Genomic DNA, 23,472 nt, shown 5'->3' with positions numbered 1-23,472 from the left:
ATCCATCTTCTCCCTCTTTATTATTTTTTTAGTCATCCTTTGCTGGTTTCTAAAAATTTCCCAATCCTCTGGCCTACCATTAATCTTTGCAACATTGTACGTCTTTTCTTTCAATTTGATGCCATCCTTAACTTCCTTAGTTAGCCACGGATGGTGCATCCTTCTCGTAGAGTCTTTTGCTCTCACTGGAATAAACCTTTGCTGAGAGTTATGAAATATCTCCTTAAATGTCTGCCAATGCTGATCTACCGTCTTACCCTTTAATCTATTTTCCCAGTCCACTTTAGCCAACTCTGTCTTCATACCTTTGTATGCTTACAGTAGGATGAGGGTGAGTGTGAGGGATGGCTAGTGAGATGGGGAAGTGATAATGTAGATAGAGAGGGATGGGTGGAGGTGCAAGGTAAGTTGGCGTAAGGACGTGCAGGAGAAGGATAGGGAAGGCAGAGTGATGGGGATGTGTTGAGTGGCACAGCAGGGCGAGTTTGAGTGCGGCTTAGCAGTAACATTTCATGATCCACTGAGATCATTGAAAGGGTGGCGCCACTGCAGCTGGGGATTCCCGACGACATCCCTGCTTTTGCCCTCCTGTGCTATGTGCAACCAGGCTGCTTTGGTTTCCTGGGGAGGTGTCTTCCGTCCGTGGAAGGGAAGAGAACCTCCCTGCATGCTGTGACTCCCTCCATAAGTATATGGAGGGAGTCATGGGAGAGCCTGGGTGCAGCCGTCCACCTTTATTCAGTGCTTGCAGCACCTCAATGCTGTCAAACACTGACAGAACAACTGTCAAACTCAATGTGGCCAGGGTCCCTTTAAGAAAACCGGCTGATGACGCATCAAACGACGTCATCAGACTCGCTTCCTGTTAATTGGCCGGGAAGCACGCAGGGCGGGACTTAACAAGCCTAATCAAGGGAAAATCCCTTTGACAGCACGACTGCAGCCGACAGCGGGACCGGAACCCAGCAACCAGCTATCCCGCCACCATCCCATCACTGCTGAGAAAATCCAGCCATTGGTGACACAATGGGTTACCACAATGTTCTTTCATCTCGGCAGCCTGGCTTCCAATCAAGCCCACTGTCTCTCTGCTGACTGTAAAGGTCCTAAATATATGATTTTGAACTGCTTCAACCCAGTTCTAGCGAGCATGGAACACAACACAAAACTGTTAGTAATCTCATTCAGATGGAATACCAAAGAAAGGGCAGTTCTGGAAAATGGAAAGTAGCATACTATATAAAGCAGAGGGATGCCCCTCTGAGCTCAGGGCTGAGGAACGCAAGAACAGGAGTAGGGCCCTCGTTGGTTCCGCCATACTATTAAATCATGGCTGATCTGTACCCGAACTCCATTTACCTGCCTTTGCTCCATGTCCCTTGATACCCCCTCACCTAATTAAAATCTATTCTATCAAATTCCTTTATCATTTTAAACACCTCAATTAGATGAACCCTCAACCTTCTAAACTCAAGGGAAAGCAAACCGAAGAACATTGCTAAGTCAGAGTGCTGGGAATACTGTCCTGCATTTAACGAGTAATACTTGTCCTGGGATCGAGTAATGCTGCCCATTGATACCTTCATTCTCCAGCACAAACATCCTTCATCTTGATGAGCAGAAAAATTCAGCAAAGGTTAAGTGCCTACTCTTTTCTTCTTCTTAGGCAGTCCCTCAGAACCGAGGATGACTTGCTTCCACGCCAAAAATGAGTTCTACAGTCTGTCACAGGTGGGACAGACGGTGGTTGAAGGGGCAGGTGGGTGGGGTGCTTGGGTTGACGTGCGCTCCTTCCGCTTGCCTACTACATTTAAAACTGGGTGTATATTGGGACAACTCAACAACAACTTATATTTATATAGCGCCTTTAACACAATAAAACATCCCAAGGCACATTACAGGAGTGTTATCAAAAAAGAGAGACACCGAGCCATATAAGGAGATGTTAGGACAGATGACAAAAAGTTGGTCAAAGAGGTAGGTTTTAAGAGAATTGAGAATTGGTTAACAGACAGAAAACAGAGTAGGGATAAACGGGTCTTTTTCAGGATGGCAGGCTGTGACTAGTGGGGTACCGCAAGGATCGGTGCTTGAGCCCCAGCTATTCACAATCTATATCAATGATTTGGATGAGGGGACTAAATGTAACATTTCCAAATTTGCTGATGACACAAAGCTAGGTGGCAGTGTCAGTTGCAAAGAGGATGTGAAGAGGCTTCAAGGGGATCTTGGCAGGCTCAGTGAGTGGGCGAGAATATGGCAGATGGATTATAATGTGGATAAATGTGAAGTTATCCACTTTGGTAGAAAAAACAGAAAGGCAGAGTATTTTCTAAATGGAGAGAGATTGGGGAATGCAGATGCTCAAAGGGACCTGGGTGTCCTTGTACATGAGTCACAAAGTGAATGTGCAGGTGCAGCAAGCCATTAGGAAGGCAAATGGTATGCTGGCCTTCATTACAAGAGGATTTGAGTACAGGAGTAAAGAAGTCTTACTCCAATTATATAGGGCCTTAGTGAGACCACACCTGGAGTACTGTGTACAATTTTGGTCTCCTTACTTAAGGAAGGATATACTTGCCATAGAGGGAGTGCAACGAAGGTTCACGAGATTGATTCCTGGGATGGCGGGACTGTCGTACGAGAAGAGATTGGGTAAACTAGGCCTGTATTCGCTTGAATTCAGAAGAATGAGAGGGGATCTCATTTAAGCATACAAAATTATTACAGGGCTTGATAAGGTGGATGCTGGGAGAATGTTTCCCTTGGCTGGGGAGTCTAGAACCAGGGGCCACAGCCTCAGGATAAAGGGTAGGCCATTCAGGACTGAGATGAGAAGAAATTTCTTCACACAGAGGGTGGTGAATCTTTGGAATTCTCTAGCCCAGAGGGCTGTGGAGGCTCAGTCATTGGGTATATTCAAAGCAGAAGTCGATAGATTTCTGACTAGTAAGGGCATCAAGGGATATGGCGATAGGGCTGGTGAATGGAGTTGAGGCAGAAGATTAGCCATGATCTCATTGAATGGCGGAGCAGGCTCGAAGGGCCGAATGGCCTACTCCTGCTGCTATTTCTTATGTTCTTAAGGAGCATCTTAAAGGAGGAAAGAGAAGTGGAAAGACTTAGGGAAGGAATTCCAGAGCTTAGGACCTAGGCAGCTGAAGGCACGACCGCCAATGGTGGAGCATTTAAAAGTAAGGCCAGAATCAGCAGAGCGCAGAGGTCTAGGGGGATTATAGGGCTGGAGAAGATTACATAGATAAGGAGGGGCAAGGCCATGGAGGGATTTGAAAACAAGGAAGAGAATTTTAAAACCAAAGCATTGCTTAACTGGGAGCCAATGTAGGTCAGCAAGCACAGGGGAGATGGATGAGCGGGATCTGGTGCGAGTTAACACATGGGCGGCAGAGTTTTGAATCACCTCAAGTTTATTGGAGAGTAGAGCTAGGGAGGCCGGCCAGGAGTGTATTGGAATAGTCATGTCTAGAGGTGATAAAGGCATGGATGAGGGTTTCAGCAGATAAGTTGACGCAAGGGCAGAGATGGCCGATATTACAAAAGGTGGAAATGGGCAGTCTTAGTTTTAGAATGAATATGAGGTAGGAAGAACTCACCTCAGTCTGGATGAAATTCTGCAATTTGCCTAACCTACGGTATGTCCACTGCATTGCTTAATATGGCACATCAGTGAACTCCAGAAGTCTTAAGTCTTGAAGTGGGTTCAAAGCTTGATATGAGAAATGCATCACAGAACTTCACTAACTGCTAGACATGGATCAAGTCATATCCTTTCAAGCAAATACCAGCTCATCCAGCAAGAAATGTCCTGCCATCCCTGAAACTGCTATTGCTTCTGGAACACTGATGTACCTCACAAATGGAAAGCCACTCCTTAATTATGCCTCCACCGAAATGCACAATGTGACAGCACAATGTTTTCCCCAGAATGTTCTTAACCTGGAAAGCTTTAAAGGAGTCCTAGGAGTGCACCCTAGGCTACCCTTTAGAGATGAAGAACGAGGAAAGGGGGGGGGGGGGGGGTGGAAAGATATGGAGACACTCACTCTGAAACGCTGTGTGCAGTTGTATACGAACATACGAATGTAGCTGTACTTTTAAATATATGATGGAAAAATTGAGACTTGATCATTTTCATGCCTCAGGGCTGAAAGTGTGTGGAGCTGACTAGATATTAGATATGTGCTATAAAGCAATCAAAGATAAAGCAAACTGCACTCGTTTTGTAGTGCAAAATTTTACGTGTGCCTTAATATTGATTATAAAAAAGAGACAAATATTTTCTGGTTGGTTGGGGGGAAAAAAATAAATCTTACCTGAGTGCATTCAGAAGACCTTCCACATTGTTTGGTGGCTGCTCTTTCAAAACTTTTATGCATCCTTTCATCTGAGATGCAACAGAAGCAGTCGTTAATTTCATTAAAGATCACGATAAGTAATACAGGCATTTTTATTTTGCTCTAGTGAAGTTTTATATTATTATTCTCTCTTTAGACTGCTAGTATAATTGAATGTAATGCCCTGTTATGGTCTTTAATATGCTGGAAGAACTTAAGCCATCCATCTCTTCAAAGAGTTTGTTTCAAATCAAGTGTACTCTTAGAATCCCATTAAAATGCCATAAAACAAAGCTCAGAATTCACCTAAATCTCCAATGGGAATCACCCATTTCCTGTTAACAATCTGGATTTCCATTTAATGATCTGAATGTCTGCAAATAATCTTTACTATAAATTTATCAAATAAAATTTGAGTTGACAAATCAACATAAGTGCACAGCAAGTGTAGCAGCAGAAATTTATTGACATTTGTGCTCTAAGTATCTGTTACATTGCATGTTGTCTGACACTAACTAAACGTCTCTATCTGATAAATTAAAGAGATATCAGAGAACAACAATACCGCTGAATCATCTCACAAGGGTCTAGGTACATTTTTGATGTAACTGACTCCTAACTGAAAATTTCTAAGTGTAAAATTCAGTCTTTATTTTTTGCTGCCCCACAAAAGTTTCCAGCTTGTTTTTCCTGCTCTTCCCCATTGAAGTCACATTTCCTTCTTGTAGAGTGCCACTGATGTTACTTTATAGCTAGAGAAGTTGGTGCTTATGCTTCTGGCTCACCTTCCTTTTCAGTTTATTTTGATTCATCATTTCTCAATCCACCAACACTGACATTTCGTGCAAAATACTGATAGCGCTGTTTGTTCTGGAGTTGACCGAGAAGCAGAACATCAAGCGGCAAATAAGAAAAGAGCATTCTCTCCTAAAATAGGTGTAACTGGTATTAATTAGTCACATAGGCCTGGCAGCTGGCTATTCCTGACAGCAGAGTACTTGCACCACAGACTCACTCACTAATTGGAATTCAGTTTCTTGATATGGCTGTCTAATGTGAGGGCACAGACAGAAGCAAACGACATCACCCAACCACTCAAAATAGCACCAAAATTGTAAACTCAAATGCCTGGATTGATAAAAAACGGGTCTTCTATGATCTATCCATCCTACACAATTAGGATGCTCCTTATTTGTTTTGTATTCAGTCTCCAGATGGCTACTAAAGATTGCAATTTCAATCAGAGAGTTAGTTATGGGGAAACTGGACAAAGTCACAATGTGACTAGGTGAGAAAATTTCCAAAAAGTCATCAATGGATAATGGATATATCTGTTTTGGTTTATTAATAAACATGTGAAAGAGATCAATGAGGGAAATTGGCTACTTTTGGACCAGGGGAGAGCCAGTGGAAATGATCATAGATGTAGAGAATGGAAAACAGGGATATGGTTGATATTTCTGTCAGGGACCAATCACTAATTATCGGGTACCTGGGGTTTGACAGGATGCAAACCAGCATTTTCTAATCTCATAAATCAGATGGCAACAAAGGTGGTAGCTGATGTCAATAAAAATCAACACTGAAGATTAGAGTGCATTTTAAGACCCAATAAAACTCAACAGCCTCGTACAGCACTCCTGTTTCTCATTCTTACTCGGTACAACAATAGTGCTGCTTATTTTCTCCCATATATATTTCCTTACATCAATTTTTGATGTTTTTGCAAATGCTCCCACAGGGTGTACATGATCATAAAGTATGATGACGCCCACCATCACTCTCATACAGAACAGCAGAGTCTCGTCATTGGTGAATCTGCTCTTGTACTCCCTAAATAAATACAAAATTAAAATAGGACTTGAAAGTAATATTAAAAAACATTTACAATATTGAATAAACTGCTTTACAGTACTTTTCTACTGTTGCCGATGGAAGTGAGCTACTTATAAGTTACACAGGAGACAATTTTAAATTTCTTTGGTTTTCATGATGATCTTGTTTTGCTGATAAAAAAATTACTCACTGCCAGCAAGTGAAGAAAAGAAACACATCCCAGCATTTATTTAGCATCTTAGGTCATCAATATATTGATAGGGGTTGGAGTATAAAAACAGGGATGTCCTGCTACAACTGTGCAGGGTATTGATGAGACCACACCTGGAGTACTGCGTACAGTATTGGTCTCCTTATTTAAGGAAGGATATACTCGCATTGGAGGCAGTTCAGAGACGATTCACTAGGTTAATTCCAGAGATGAGGGGGTTGACTTATGAAGAAAGGTTGAGCAGGTTGGGCCTATACTCATTGGAGTTTAGAAGAATGAGAAACATAGAAGATCGGAGCAGGAGTAGGCCATTCGGCCCCTCGAGCCTGCTCCGCCATTTAATGAGATCATGGCTGATCATCCAAATTCAGTACCCTGTCCCTGCTTTCTCCTCATATCCCTTGATCCCTGTAGCCTTAAGAAATATATCTAACTCCTTCTTGAATATATTTAATGAATTGGCCTCAACTGCCTTGTGTGGTAGAGAATTCCACAGGTTCACCACTCTCTGGGTGAAGAAATTCCTCCTCAATTCTGTCCTAAATGGCTTACCCCTTTATCTGGGTGAGATGATCTTATTGAAACATATAAGATACTGAGGGTACTCGATAAGGTAGATGCAGAGAAGATGTTTCCCCTCATGGGGGGATCTAGAACTAGGGGGCATAGTTTCAGAATAAGGGGTCGCCCATTTAAAACTGAGACGAGGAAGAATTTCTTCTCTCAAGGGTTGTAAATCTATGGAATTCTCTGCCCCAGAGAGCTGTGGAGGCTGGGTCATTGAATTTATTTAAGGTGGAGATAGACAGATTTTTGAACAATAAGGGAGTGAAGGGTTATGGGGAGCGGGCAGGGAAATGGAGCTGAGCCCAAGATCAGATCAGCCATGATCTCATTAAATGGCAGAGCAGGCTCGAGGGGCCAAATAGCCTACTCCTGCTCCTATTTCTTATGTTCTTATATATCTCAAAGCACTTAATGCATAGATTTTTTATTTAGTAGATTAAGGTAAATAATGCTACGCATTATGACAGACTATTTTTCTATAATCCCCTGCATCCCACATAATCCAAATGCTATTAGTATACTCTTGGGGGGAATATACAAAACAAAATAGTCAGCAAGTATCGAATAATTATTTGTACATCTCACTGCACATCAGGTTCTCTCTGAGACGATCTTTGGGAGATGCACAAAATATTGATCATAGATGCATTGCTATGTACACAAATTCTCTTTTAGAGACAGCCATAAACAGTGCATATAACAGGATCGCAAGTGTAATAGTTAGGCTAATCAACATAGAGATGCCACAGTAATTTGCAAATATAAAATACTTTCTATTTCTGGATCATACTTACGGTGTTTCCAGCATGACTTTGCATACACTAGCCATTGTACTTAAACAATCAGTTGTATTTTCTATAGGCAGAGTCTTGTTCTAAAATATAAAAACATAATTAATTATATTTTATAATGCAAGAATCCACCTACAGTCCTGAATATTGCACAATATTAAGAGAAACATTCACTGACCATTGTGGGACTCAGCTTTCCCCATTTCATATGACTACTGAACATTTATGAACGACATGGGGCCCAATTCTTTATCAACAGCTATGAACAGTCAAAACACTTAATTCTCCATTAAATGGAGTCAGACTGAATCACTACTAGATGTTCACCAGTTTGCCTATTATCCGTTTTGGGCCACAGGAGGTGCAGTTTTGGCTTTGGTCCAATATACTCTGAGCACATGCTGAACAACTAAGGCCAAGATTCTTTATAAAATTTCAGCTCTGTTTCCAAAATTTGCAGTAAAGCAGATTATATATTTTTTTATTCATTCATGGGATGTGGGCGTCGCTGGCAAGGTCAGCATTTATTGCCCATCCCTAACTGCCCTTGAGAAGGTGGCGGTGAGCCGCCTTCTTGAACAGCTGCAGTCCGTGTGGTGAAGGTACTCCCACAGTGCTGTTAGGGAGGGGGTTCCAGGATTTTGACCCACGATGAAGGATCGTCGATATATTTCCAAGTCAGGATGTCTTTATGGTAATGAGTCTGACAAATCCCTCATATGTGTAATTCTCTCAGCTGCAAATAACCTCTTAGGAACATGTAGCATCTGATGTTAACATTAGGTAACTTAATTAAGTCAGTTTCATCTAAAACAGTAGTTTGATGACTTAGCAAACTTTTGCAAGTGCGGCCCATGTTGTGATTGATGGGGAAATAATTACAATGCATGGGCATGTCTAAGAAAGGGAATTTTCAGCATGGCATTCTGGATAAGGGGGACTTAATTGCAGTGCCTACTGCAGTACACATTGTTTACATGTGGTGTACCTTAAAAAAAAAAATTAAGCAGAGAGAGAGAAAATGTATGCACCAGGAACTGAATACTCTTCACCATAAACTGGTATGCCCTGTTTAGCTAAATTTCATGGCCCAGATTTCACAGTCAGTGGCGAGCGAACAAACAGAGTTCGCCATTCATTACACTTATACTTGCCCACAGACTTTGTGAGCTTTTACACTGTGATTTGTTGTAATTAGAGAGCCAAAACAGCACGGCGCCCTCTACAGGGGATCTGGGGCCTGTGTGAACAGGACAAGCAACAGGGTGTCTCCTCAACCAATCAGACTGAAGAATCCTTACTGAGACACGCAGGGTTGGATTTTCTCAGCCCTGAGGAGGTGGATATGGAGGCGGGACTGCCAGTAAAGTTGCAGAAAGTGGGGGCGGATGGCAAACCCGCCCCCATGCCCTTTTGCCAGGAGGCAGGAAGATGTGCTGCTTCGGGTCTCGTCTCCTGGAGGCGGGAAAGGGATTAAATCCTTTTAACTGCCTGTTAACAGGCAGAAAAAAGGATTAGTCCCATTTTGCCTTTTCAGGTGAAGGCTTCCCGACCTTGGAGAACCCCGCCGGGTTGGAAGAGTAGATTAGGTCTGCGGGGGTCGGAGGGGCCTGAAAGTAAGATGTAGAGGTGAGTGATGGATGCAAGTATGGAGTGGTAAGTATGTAAGGTGAGTGTGAAGTGTTAAAAAATGTTCACTTACCTTGGTTTCTGCCTACAGCCTTCATCCACTCTGGATCGGGAGTCCAGATATCTTCCTTGTAGATTTCACAGACTGGCTGTTGGATCCTCCGAACCAACAGTCATCTGAAATCTACAAAGTAGAAAGGTTTGATGAGTCCTGAACACAAGGGCTCATCAAACTACACAGAATGTCAGTGTTTGACAGCTTCACAGAGCTGTCAAACGCTGACATTTCTTCTTTCAGGAAGTCTTGACAGATGGCACGTCAGACGTGAACGTGCTCGGTCAGTGACTTTCTCCTAATTGGCCTGCTCAGCCCGCAGGGCAGGCTTAACAAGGTCAATCAGGGGACAATCTCTCTGGTTGACCAGATGATGATGGAGGCAGGACATAGACCCGACAAGCAGCAGTCCCGCCTCCAACTGGTCTCCATTCACAAAATCCAGCCCGCAGAGTCTAAACCAGGAAGTGCAAGTTAGACTATGTAAAATCATGTACAGAAAGAGAAGGAAAGAAAGATGGGATTAAGAGAGAGACAGAAAGAAAAAAAAATTAAATTTGTTTTTAAATATCCAACAATAATTAAAATCTGAAGGAATGAAACTCCACACTTGTAAAAAGTAAATTTTCAGTGGCTGAGAGGTTGTTTAGCATAAATTAAGACTTAGTATGCCATTAAAAATTCACTTACACTTGAATGGACAAGCCCCAACTTTTTCTGGCGTATTTAGTGGGTACCTAGTGGGTAAGTACCTGAACTTCACATGTCTGTGAATGCCAAGTCTCTCGGCGAGGTACTGCTATAGTGAAACTTGTGGAGGAGCAGGGCAACTCCCCGATTTCTGTGTTTAACTGCACATGTGCAGACGCCGGAAGTTGCTGTATCGATTTACTGCTTAATAACAGTGAGCGCCTCGCCATTATTCTTACCACAAAATTCGGGCCAATATCTTTCTTAGCCCTTTACACTGGAGATTTAATGAGGGTTAAAAAACACCGTAGCTGAATCTGACTAAAGAGCAGCCAGTAAAAGATCTAGCAGGGCTCAAATTATTGGTGGCTTCTTTGTAAATCACTTTGAAGCATCATACAAAGAGAGCAGACATACAGGAAAGCATTAGCAATAATAAATGAAGCTCAGTGTCAGCTTGGCTCAGTGGTAGCACTCACAGTCCGAGTCAGACAGTTGTGGGTTCAAGCCCCACTCTAGAACTTTAACACATAACCTAGGCTGACACTTCAGTGCAGTACTGTTGACCGTGCTGTCTTGTGGATGAGGTATTAAATCGAAGCCCCATCTGCCTGGTCAGGTGGATGTAAAAGATCCTATGACACTACACAAAGAAAAACAGGGGCGTTCTCCTGGCGAACACTAATTCCTCAAACACCACCACCGCTAAAAACAGATGATCTGGCGGTCTATCTCACTGCAGTTTGTGGGCCTTGCTGTATGCAATCCGACTGCTGTGTTTTCCTACATAACAGTGAGTATACTACAAAAGTACTTGATTGGCTGTGAAGTGTTCTTGGGCATCCTGAGCATGTGAACGGTGCTTTTTAAATGCAAGCTCTTTCTTTTTCATTGATATAAGTCAATTCCCACAGACAGGCACCTGTGGGCTATAGCCTTGTAGGATACATTACACTTTTAGTAGAAAATAGCACCACCTCTAAATAAGTAGAACTTCGAACAGACACTGCTAAAAATACTAGGAATGTTAACTCTAATGAATATATAGGTTATATAAATGAATCACAGTTGGTACATTATAAACAAATTTATTTATCTTCCCTATTATGGTTCCCTCACCCACTGCAATATTTCCTGGGTGAGTGATCTTCTATACCATTCTGTTATTGGATACTAAAAAGTTCACAAGAGCAACCTTAAATTGCTCTTCCATTAATTCACTCTTTATTCTTCTTTCTGGGAATTATCTCGACTGTTTCTCTCGCCATCATTGTTAGTAAAAGATGAAATCAGAGCAATAGTGAGAAAGGATATTGGCTCAGAAAATCAAGATGTAGAATCAATCTGGGTGGAGCTAAGAAGCACCAAGGGGCAGAAAACATTGGTGGGAGTTGTCTATAGGCCTCCAAACAGTAGTGGTAATGTAGGGGATGGCGTCAAACAGGAAATTAGAGATGCATGTAACAAGGGTACTACAGTAATCATGGGTGACTTTAATCTACATATAGACTGGCCAAACCAAATTAGCAATAATACGGTGGAGGATGAATTCCTGGAGTGTGTACGAGATGGTTTTTTAGATCAGTACGTTGAGGAGCCAACTAGGGAACAGGCTATCCTAGATTGGGTATTGTGCAATGAGAAGGAGTTAATTAATAATCTTGTTGTGTGGGGTCCTTTAGGGAAGAGTGACCATAACATGATAGAATTCTTCATTAAGATGGAAAGTGAAGAAGTCCAACCCGAAACTAGGGTCCTAAATCTAAACAAAGGAAACTACGATGGTATGAGGAGTGAGTTGGCTATGATAGATTGGGGAGCTTCATTAAAAGGCATGACAGTGGATAGGCAATGGCTAACATTTAAGGAACGAATGCATGAATTGCAGCAGTTATACATTCCTTTCTGGCGCAAAAACACAAATGGAAAAGCAACCCAACCATGGCTAACAAAAGAAATTAAGGATAATATTAGATCCAAAGAGGAGTCATATAAAGTTGCCAGAAAAAGTAGCAAGCCTGAGGATTGGGAACAGTTTAGAGTTCAGCAAAAAAGGACCAAGAGATTGATCAAGAGGGGAAAAAGAGAGTACAAGAGTAAACTTGCAAGGAACATAAAAGCAGATTGTAAAAGCCTCTACAAGTTTGTAAAAAGAAAAAGATTAGTGAAGACAAATGCAGGTCCCTTACAGTCAAAAATGGGAGAATTTATAATGGGAACAAGGAAATGGCTGAGCAATTAAACAAATACTTTGGTTCTGTCTTCACAGAAGAGGACACAAATAACTTCCCAGGAATGCTAGGGAACCAAGGGTCTAGTGAGAAGGAGGAATTAAAGGAAATTAGTATTAGTAAAAAAATAAAGCGGGAAAAATTAATGGGACTGAAAGCCGATAAATCCCCAGGGCCTGATAATCTGCATCCCAGAGTACTAAAAGAGGTAGCCATGGAAATAGTGGATGAATTGGTTGTCCTCTCCTAAAATTCGATAGATTATGGAACAGTTCCTGCAGATTGGAGGGTGGCAAATGTAACCCCACTATTTAAAAAAAGTAGTGAGAAAAACCAGGAACTACAGACCGGTTAGTCTAACATCAGTAGTAGGGAAAATGCTAGAGTCTATTAGAAAATATCAATGGGATTAGACAAAGTCAACATGGATTTATGAAAGGGAAATCGTGTTTGACAAACCTACTGGAGTTTTTAAGGATGTAACTGGTAGAATAGATAAGGGAGAACCAGTGGATGTGGTATATTTGGATTTTCAGAAGGCCTTTGATAAAGTCCCACATAAGAGGTTAGTGTGCAAAATTAAAGCACGTGGGATTGGGGGTGATATACTGGCATGGATTGAAAATTGGTTAACAGACAGGAAACAGAGAGTAGGAATAAATGGGTCTTTTTCGGGGTGGCAGGCGGTGACTAGTAGTGGGGTACCGCAGTGATTAGTGCTTGGGCCCCAGCTATTCACAATATAAATCAATGATTTGGATGAGGAAACCAAATGTAATATTTCCAAGTTTGCTGACGACACAAAACTAGGTGGGGTTGTGAGGAGAATGCAAAGAGGCTTCAAGGCGATTTAGACAAGTTGAGTGAGTGGGCAAATACATGGCAGATGCAGTATAACGTGGCTAAATGTGAAGTTATCCACTTTGGTAGGAAAAACAGAAAGGCAGAGTATTATTTAAATGGTGATAGATTGGGAAATGTTGATGTACAGAGGGACTTGGGTGTCCTTGTACACCAGTCACTGAAAGCAAACATGCAGGTGCAGCAAGCAGTTAGGAAGGCAAATGGTATGTTGGCCTTCATTGCAAGAGGATTTGAGTACAGGAGCAAGGATGTCTTACTACAGTTATACAGGGCCTTGGTGAGACCACACCTGGGAGTAGTGTGTGCAGTTTTGATCTCCTTACCTAAGAAAGGATATACTTGCCATAGAGGGAGTGCAGCGAAGGTTCACCAGACTGATTCCTGGGATGGCAGGACTGTCGTATGAGGAGAGATTGGGTCGACTAGGCCTGTATTCACTAGAGTTTAGAAGAATGAGAGGGGATCTAATTGAAACGTATAAAATTCTGACAGGACTAGACAGACTGGATGCAGAGAGGATGTTTCCCCTGGCTGGGGGTGTCTAGAACGAGGGGTCACAGTCTCAGGATACGGGGTAGGACATTTAGGACTGAGATGAGGAGAAATTTCTTCACTGAGGGTGGTGAACCTGTGGAATTCTCTACCACAGAAGGCTGTGGAGGCCAAGTCCCTGAATATATTTAAGAAGGAGATAGATAGATTTCTAGACACAAAAGGCAACAAGGGGTATGGAGAGAGAGCGGGATTATGGTATCAGCCATAATCATATTGAATGGCGGAGCAGGCTCGAAGGGCCGAATCCTGCTTCTATTTTTTCTATGTTTCTCTCCTCCTCCCTATATGTGTAAACCCGGCTGATTCATGAAGTTTCACTGAACTACTCCCTGGTCCAGCAATCTAGTGTGCCACCTGGATGTATGGTGCCTCAATGTTATGTGATGTTCCTAATAGTTGCAATAGTTCCTCAATTGGCCAATAACAAACTCATTCAAAGTACTGTTGATGCTCAGATGAGGTTGTGATCTAAAACAAGGCAATTATTACTAAATCACAAACTAGTCTAGCAACTGATCTGGCATACATACTGATGCGCTATCAATTACTCATAAAAGACTGAGAGTTAAGAGAGTAACTAAAGGCTTTTATTAACAAAAGAATGAAGGTCTGCCTCGAGTGGTCGACCGGTCCAGAAATACAAAGGGCTGGGGAGCAGTCACCTTTATACTAGGACTTGTGGGAGGAGTCAGCCGAGGCATGTCCAGGCATGTACACAGTGGAATACAAACAGTGGTTTGCCACATTCACCCCTTATTTAAAATTGAGTCCGGCGGGGTGAAGTGTATTAAAAGTTAGTGTATTGGAGTCTCTCCGGGAGGTCTTGTCTGGCGCTGTGATCGGCGTGGCGACGGCAGGGGTAGTGGAGCTTCCGGCGTCGAGTCCTGCGTGGGCTGTGGCACAGGCGTGTCGTCCTCGTAGATGTCGAGCGGGTCGCGGGGCCCAGGCCTGCCGTCTGCTGGGGCTGGATATCGGATCGTGGGGGGGGGGGGGGGGGGGGGGGTGGTAGTGAGTAGTGGGTTACTGCGGCCCCCGAGGGTGCAAGGTCTCTTATGGAGACTGTGTCCTCCCGCCCGTCCGGGTATGCAATGTAAGCATACTGGGGGTTGGCGTGGAGGAGGTCGACCCTCTCGACCAGGGGGTCCGTTTTATGGGTCCTCACGTGTCTTCTCAGTAGGACCGGCCCTGGGGACGTCAGCCATGGCGGTAGCGATGTCCCCGATGCGGACTTCCTTGGGAAGACAAACATTTTCTCATGAGGGGTGGCGTTAGTGGCAGTGCAGAGCAGTGACCGAATAGAGTGGAGCGCATCGGGGAGCACATCCTGCCAGCGGGAGGTTGGAAGGCCCCTAGACTTTAAGGCTAGCAGGGCGGCCTTCCAAACTGTCGCATTTTCTCTTTCCACCTGTCCGTTCCCCCGGGGGTTGTAACTGGTGGTCCTGCTTGTGGCAATACCCCTAGTTAGCAGGTACTGACGGAGTTCGTCGCTCATAAACGATGAGCCCCGGTCGCTATGGATATAGCTGGGGAAACCGAACAGGGTGAAGAGGTCGTTCAGACATTTAATGACCGTGGCACTGGTCATGTCCGGGCAGGGGATGGCGAACGGGAAACGGGAGTACTCATCAATAATATTGAGGAAGTACACATTGCGGTCGGAGGAGGGGAGAGGCCCTTTAAAATCAACGCTCAGGCGCTCGAAGGGGCGAGTGGCTTTTATCAGGTGGGCCCTGTCTGGTCTATAAAAGTGCGGTTTGCACTCAGCGCAGACTTGGCAGTTCCTGGTCATGGTCCTGACCTCCTCAATAGAGTAAGGCAGGTTGCGGGCCTTGATGAAGTGGAAGAACCTGGTGACCCCCGGGTGGCAGAGGTCATTGTGGAGGGCCCGCAGTCTATCGATCTGCGCGCTGGCGCAGGTGCCACGCGATAGCGCATCCGGGGGTTCATTGAGCTTCCCGGGCCGGTACAAGATCTCGTAATTGTAGGTGGAAAGTTCGATTCTCCACCTCAAGATCTTGTCATTTTTGATTTTGCCCCTCTGCTTGTTGTTAAACATGAAAGCAACTGAACGTTGGTCAGTGAGCAGGGTAAATCGTTTTCCGGCCAGGTAGTGCCTCCAATGACGCACAGCCTCCACAATCGCCTGGGCCTCCTTCTCAACAGCGGAGTGTCTGGTCTCCGGGCCTTGGCGGGTTCGTGAAAAAGCCACGGGTCTCCCCGCCTGATTGAGGGTAGCGGCCAGGGCAAAGTCGGACGCGTCGCTTTCTACCTGGAAGGGGATGGATTCGTCCACTGCGTGCATGGTGGCTTTGGCAATGTCTTCCTTGATACGGTGGAAGGCTAAGCGGGCCTCTGCCGTCAAGGGAAAAGAGGTGGACTTGATCAGCGGATGGGTCTTGTCCGCATAGTAGGGGACCCACTGGGCATAATAGGAGAAAAACCCTAGGCACCTCTTCAGGGCCTTGAGGCAGTGGGGCAGTGGGGGTTCCATAAGGGGACGCATCCGGTCGGGGTCGGGGCCGATGACTCCGTGTTCCACAACACAGCCAAGGATGGCGAGGCGGTTTGTGCGGAATATGCACTTCTCCTTGTTATATGTCAGATTCAGGAGTTGGGCGGTGCGGAGGAATTTTTCGAGGTTTGCGTCATGGTCCTGCAAGTCACGGCCGCAGATGGTCACATTGTCCAGATATGGGAAAGTGGCCTGCAACGCATTTTGATCTACCATCCGGTCCATCTCCCTTTGGAAGACGGAGACCCCGTTGGTGACGCCAAAGGGAACCCTAAGGAAGTGGTAGAGGCGGCCGTTTGCCTCAAAGGCAGTATACTGGCGGTCCTCAGGGCGGATAGGGAGCTGGTGGTACGCTGATTTCAGGTCAATGGTCGAGAAGACGCGGTACTGCGCGATCTGGTTGACCATATCAGTTATGCGGGGGAGTGGGTAGGCGTCCAGCAGGGTGTAGCGATTTATTGTCTGGCTGTAGTCGATGACCAGGCGCTGCTTCTCGCCGGTCTTAACAACCACAACCTGGGCTCGCCAGGGGCTGGTGCTGCCCTCAATAATCCCTTCCTTCAGGAGCCGCTCCACTTCGGTTTTAATGAAAACCCTGTCCCCGGCACTGTATCGCCTGCTCTTTGTGGCGATGGGCTTACAGTCGGGGGTGAGGTTAGCAAACAGTGGGGGGGGGTGGGGTGACCCTGAGTGTGGAGAGGTTGCACCTGGTGCGCGGCGGGCAATTTGGGAGCTGCTGGCTGCGGACTGTGAGTGGGGGTAGGGGTCCACCGTATGCCATCGTAACACTTTTAAGGTGGCACTGAAAATCTAACCCCAGCAGGACGGCAGCGCAGAGGTCGGGCAGGACCAGAAGTTTAAAATGATCGTACACGGTCCCGTCTACTACGAGTGTCACTACGCAGTAGCCGCCGATGTCCGCCGACTGGGACTCGGAGGCCATAGAAATCCGCTGGTGCGCAGGCAGGACTGGGAGAGAGCAACGCCGCACCGTGTCGGGGTGGATGAAGCTCTCCGTGCTCCCAGAGTCAAAAAGGCAGATTGTATCGTGGCCATTTACCTTAATGTCCATTGTGGAACTGGCCAGCTGGTGCGGTCTCGCTTGGTCCAGTGTAACGGATGCCAGCGTAGGGGTCGGTGTGTCGCTGCGGGTATCAGATGAGGCGGTGTTGGGGGCCTGCTGCGTTCCGGCTGTCGTCCAAGATGGCGGCGTCCATGATCCCCATGTGGCTGGAGGCGTCCAAAATGGCTGCTCTACCGGTGGTTCGCACATGGCCGGGGAGGCCCAAGATGGCGGCCCACATGGCCCACACGCGGCGCTGCTGGGGTTCGGGGTGGCTTTGGCCCTGCAGACGTTAGCGTAGTGTCCCTTCTTCCCGCAGCCCGAGCAGATCGCGTTTTTCGCCGGGCAGCGCGCTCTGGGGTGTTTTGCCTGGCCACAGAAGTAGCATTTCTGGCCTTGGGGCACTGCTGCGGTAGTTGGGCCGTTGCTGGGGTGTGGCTGGGGTGGCACGGCGCTATGGGGCGGTCCTACCGTGTCCCAGGCTGTCATTCCCCGCGGCGTCCACGGTGCAGAGGAGTAGGCATCCATGCCCCGGTATCCTGCATCCAATGATAGTGCGAGTTCAGAGGCCTTGTTGAGGTCGAGGTCACTCTGCTCCAACAGTCGCTGTCGGGTGTAATTGGATCTGTGGCCCGCTACAAAAGCGTCCCGGATAAGTTCCTCTGTGTACACGGCGGCCTTTACATCCTTACAACCACAGGCCCGGCCAAGCACAGACAGTGCCTGAAGGTATTCCACGGTCGATTCCCCAGGTTGTTGTTTACGACTCCCCAGAAGGTGCCTGGCGTACACTTCGTTCACTGGGCGCGTGTACTGGTCCTTGAGGAGCTTGATAGCGTCCGCGTACGAGGTCGCGTCTTGGATGACCGAGTACACTCGGTGGTTCACTTTGGAGGTCAGGACATCCAGTTTGTCCTCGTCCGATTTGATTGCTGCGGAGGCGGTCAGGAATTTTTCGAAACACTTAAGCCAGTGAGTAAACTTGGTGGATGAGTCCGCCTCCCGATGATCTAAGTCCAGGCATGCTGGTGTGAGGATCTTCTCCATTATAAAAATTGTGTTAATAAAATTGATGCGCTATCAATTACTCATAAAAGACCGAGAGTTAAGAGAGTAACTAAAGGCTTTTATTAACAAAAGAATGAAGGTCTGCCTCGAGTGGTCGACCGGTCCAGAAATACAAAGGGCTGGGGAGCAGTCACCTTTATACTAGGACTTGTGGGAGGAGTCAGCCGAGGCATGTCCAGGCATGTACACAGTGGAATACAAACAGTGGTTTACCACACATACCTCTGATACAAACTTGGTTGTCGCATCACTTAGTGTTTTTAGCATTGGCGTAGCTTCTGCATAAAATAAGGACATTCTGTTGGCCATTTCATTATTTACTTCATTCTCAGCATCTAACTGCTCAAACAAAAAATAGAGCATGGATTAAATTCAAGGCCATGTAAACCTATTTCACTAATTACATCTTGGCCTATAAGATACTTCCACTCACATGCATATTGTTAATTCTGTTACGACTTATTGTCCGTCTGTAATAACTAAAGTCATTCTGGATGGCTGGATTTTTCATCTAGGACAGAAAACAAAAGGATGTTGTAATTTAACATTATTTTTGCATTTTGTAAAAAAAAAATCACAAGCTTGAGTTTCTAACCTTAAGCTCATCAAAACGGAGAGTAAAATGCAGAATTTCTGCAAATTGTTTGGCTAGAGCTTGCTCACGTTCCAGATGTTGCGTTGGTGTGTAAGGTGGATAGGTTAATGACTCCAAAAGACTTTGTAATGCTTTTTCTGTATTGAGAACATAATAAATAGTAAAAGGAGTTTGCATTTTCTAATTACAAACTAAAACAATTATAATGAAGTGAACTTCAGCAATTGCCATGATTAGAAAACCAGGTTAAGAAGCTCCATTTTGGGCAGATTTAGCAACAGGAAAAACTGTACAGACAAGAGTGTGGCTGGTCTTAAGTCACCAATGCAACTTTCAATCAGCTATGCATGTGAATCTTAGGTGCAGCTTATTTGTGAATTTTCTTAGGATCTTCCCTGCTTTTGGGAAGAAGACTTGTATAGACTAGCAGTGTGGAAGTCTATTATTGGCTTGCATAGGTGGACTGAGAGGTTTACCTGCAGACTCGAGATGGAAAGCCTGACCCAAGAGTCATCGGTGGCAGCTGTTTACCTTGGTCACTTCTGGCACCCAGAAAACTCACTTCTCGGGGAGTTCTGGTGTATCTAATGGCACCGACGTTACTTAGTTTGGTTTACAGGGTTGCATCTGATGACACACATAGCATCGGAGGCAACTCTGTAAATGTGGCAGTCTAGGTAACATCAGATAAATAAGAGGTGTAGCAGAGCTGCCCCTCCTCTAACTGGTACAGAGACAAAAATAGAAAATTCAAAAGTTTACCCAATCTTATAGAGAATTCATAGAACCTCTTAAGCCTCCCAACTAGTGGACATACTGAATTCCATGCTCTGTCCTGCAGCTGACCATCACCTGGGTTTTGAATTGCCTGGAAAAGAAAAGTTATATTGCACAACGGGGTTACACCTTTGGCTATAAAAACTCGTGACAATACTTTATAACATGTGTACCTTGAAATGCCATATGACTATACCAGTTTTACAGACTGCTCATTGTTTTTAATGTCTAAATTAAATTTTCATAGTAAGTTCAAAATGTGGGCAATATTACCATTTTATTTCCAACAGCAGAACTTTAGCTCATTGTAAAGTATATATAGACTATAATTTAGGTGACTGAAAAGACCAGTGTTAGTTTAAAGTACTTGAATACTTTCCCAAGATATACATCATTGATAAACAATTCTAATCACATTTCTCTGTGGACAGATGGAGCCATAGTGCTTCAGATGTTTCATATTACATGATGAGTATTTAGGCTGCATAGCTTTCTAAATTCAGTCAAATAAAAAGCCGATTCATTCTACAACTTTCTGTAGAAATACAGTCCTATATATAAATGCAGAATGGTGCAATTAATCTTTACAGAAATCTAAAGATATTATCAACACTTTGCACTTTCACCCTCAAAGTTAAATCAACACTTATATGAATGAATGTTGCTGGCATACATCTCTTATCGCTTGCCCAGCCCCTTTATAAGCCTGCAGTTCAGTTAGAATGCTTTCAGAATCCTGCAGCACTGCATTCACTTGGTTCCAAATCTCCCGCTCTCCATCTGTAGGTTGTGCATCTATGCAAAAATGGGAAATATTGATGTCAAATGAGGCAAGTTTCTATACACATTTAATTACACACCAAGTTGAATTGATAAAGAGTAAGATTCACTCAGGTTCCAAAAAGAATGCTTTAGTGATTTTTGAATTAAATGCTGTTCATATGTTTAATAAAAGAGGAAAGATGTCTACCCTGGAGTATATAGGGCTGCTACCTGATTTTAAACATTTACACCATGTACATTTAGATAAAGTAAATGCAAACCGGTCTCAATCTTTCAGTTAGAGATTCAGGTAATGTTAATTATTAGTTTCTCTGATATTAAGTAGATCAATGTTACCTCACATAAATTTAGACTAATTATCACTACTCATTACACCAATGTCAGAAAGAATGAAGATACACCCTTGATATTTCATTTTCTTAATATATATCGAATAGATCCCGTTTTCCTCTAGGTTTAGACTAGTGAAACTGCACGGTAGGACTTTTGTTCAATCAAAGGTATGTAGCGGTCAGCAGACACCTCCATTCGTCAGAAATTATTCCCATTAAGTTTTCACAAAATGGTCTTTTATTCCTCTGTCAGTGTATATGCTAAAGTTTTTATTCAATTCATTTCATAATGGTAAAAGTTTAAATAATTAAAGTATATATCTTAACACTTAAGTTATGCAACAAGATCCAAGCCAGATTGGTGGCAGAAGTAACTAATTATCCTAATTATATTTTTACTGGATTGAATTCAGTAGAGCATTTAAATAGCATGCCTTGTTTTGCAGGAGTTGATGACTGCATAAGGGCCTGAAACTTGACTGTAAAACCTTGTTACAAGAAGTAACCACATATGGTTGTGTGGAGCTAACCAGTTAATATAATTTAGAATAAATTCCCCGCACTTCTGTTCTCACCCCTTCCCCTCCCTCCCAGAACCACGACAGGGTTCCCCTTGTCCTCACCTTCCACCCCACCAGCCTCCACATTCAATGGATTATCCTCCGCCATTTCCTCCACCTACAGCGTGATGCCACCACCAAACACATCTTCCTCTCCCTTTTCAACATTCCGAAGGGACCATTCACTCCGTGACACCCTGGCCCACTCTTCAATCACCCCCAACATCCCCTCCTCTTCCCGTACAAGCGCAGGAAATGCAACAACTTCCCTTTTTATCTCCTCCCTTTGCACCGTCCAGGGCCCCGAACACTCCTTCCAGGTGAAACAGTGATTTACTTGTATTACTTTCAATTTAGTATACTGTATTCGCTGCTCATGATGCAGTCTCCTCTACACTGGGGAGACCAAACGCAGATTGGGTGAGCGCTTTGTGGGACCCTCTGTTCAGTCTGCAAGCGTCCGGAGCTTCCAGTCGCCTATCACTTTAATTTTCGCCCCACTCCCACCTCTCTGTTCTCGGCCTCCTACACTTCCAATGAAGCTCAATGGAAGCTTGAGGAACAGCACCTCATCTTTCAGCTTACAGCCTTCCTGACTCAACATTGAGTTCAACAATTTCAGATAATAACCATTGCCCCCATTTTTTCCCCAGACAGCAGCTGTTGGCAATGATTCTGCTATTCCCATTTACACCTCCTCTAGACCCATCTTTTGTTTCTTTACTTGTCCCATTATCGTCCCCTTTTGCCTTGAACCAACAGCCCTTTTGTCATTTAATCTCTCCTGCCTTCCACCCTATCACATATCTTTCCTTTTATTCTTTCCTCCCCTTCCCCACCTCTGTACTTGCTTAAAACCTGTTACATCTGTAACTTTTTCCAGTTCTGATGAAAGGTCATCGACCTGAAACGTTAACTTTGTTTCCCTCTCCACAGATTCGTCCAGACCTACTGAGTATTTCAGGCATTTTCTGTTTTTATTTCAGATTTCCAGCATCCGCAGTATCTTGCTTTTGTAGTACAGGTATAGAGTTTTTCCTAATTGAAAGCTAACATTGACTTTCATGGTAACTCTTTGGTCAATATACCCAGCATACTCAGGGTAGTTTCAGTAATGTTCCATTTGAAAAACTATCAAAGATTTAGAGATAATGAATTCTGCTAATTATTTTAATCCCTAGACGGATAACTCACACTAGTGGAAAAGAATACCCGCTATGTGCAAATTACCACAAAATAATCCATACTACAGGTAGACTATCCTTTATCCGAAAACCTTGGGACCAGCTGAGTTTCGGTTTTCGGATTTCAGAAGGTATTGGACGGGCCGCTGCAGCTATCGGACGGGCCGCTGTATTGTTGGGTTCACTCTCCCGGTACCTCCTTCACACTGCCCGGCTCGGCCTGCAATCTCCTACCCAGGAGGGAACTCTAGGACCCTCTGCCCTGCTCAGCGTAAGTCGTGCGCCACTCTGGTCATGTCGTGCGCACGACTTACGCTGAACGAAAAAACTTTCCGTTTTTTAGAGGTTTTCGGAAGTTCGGATAAAGGATAGTCTACCTGTATAATGAAGCACATGGAGCATATTTTCCCTACCCATCCATGCCCACCTCATTTGGGAGAGCAGGATAGTCAAGCCTGCAGATATGGCCATCAGTACCGCTCTCCTGCCACGACCCATGCTTGAACAGTCCTTTCACAGTTTTACCACCCTTACAGAAAGTTAAAAATGAATATTAAATTGTCAGAATTAGTTGCTATAAATATGCATCATCAAGCCACTTAAGATTTTTTTTTTTCCATAAAAGCCAAATCATCTTTTAACATGTTGAAAGGGGAAACTTTCACAGAGCACAAGCAGCATTAATAGGAAGGAAATATTTTGGACGTCATCTCAGATTTTAGCGGTCTGCAGTATGTAACTGTGTACAGTATGTGGCAATAACTCTGAATACAAGTAGATCAGTAACTTAATCATATAAAATGGAATGGTGGCA

The 23,472-nt window shown here is 44.4% G+C and overlaps 1 protein-coding gene across 7 annotated transcripts in view; it reads right to left on the bottom strand.

The window, feature by feature from the left end:
- fam49a (family with sequence similarity 49 member A) overlaps positions 1–23,472 on the bottom strand; it is a 299,323-nt gene that overhangs the window by 8,519 nt on the left and 267,332 nt on the right. For all 7 annotated transcript variants that reach the window (XM_085996280.1, XM_085996282.1, XM_085996284.1 and 4 more), the window contains 8 exons: positions 20,473–20,594; positions 19,785–19,890; positions 19,023–19,159; positions 18,861–18,938; positions 18,650–18,766; positions 7,764–7,843; positions 6,062–6,188; positions 4,335–4,405 (listed from right to left, as the gene is read on the bottom strand). In XM_085996280.1, the coding sequence (XP_085852406.1) occupies positions 4,335–4,405; positions 6,062–6,188; positions 7,764–7,843; positions 18,650–18,766; positions 18,861–18,938; positions 19,023–19,159; positions 19,785–19,890; positions 20,473–20,594 (838 nt within the window). The remainder of the gene's footprint in view (positions 1–4,334; positions 4,406–6,061; positions 6,189–7,763; positions 7,844–18,649; positions 18,767–18,860; positions 18,939–19,022; positions 19,160–19,784; positions 19,891–20,472; positions 20,595–23,472) is intronic.

The sequence above is a fragment of the Somniosus microcephalus genome, chromosome 9 (assembly GCF_052327205.1).
Source record: "Somniosus microcephalus isolate GS21.2 chromosome 9, FLI_Smic_1.0, whole genome shotgun sequence".
NCBI lineage: Eukaryota > Metazoa > Chordata > Chondrichthyes > Squaliformes > Somniosidae > Somniosus > Somniosus microcephalus.
Note: the sequence above shows the minus strand (reverse complement) of the source record. Positions and strands in the feature narration are given on the sequence as shown.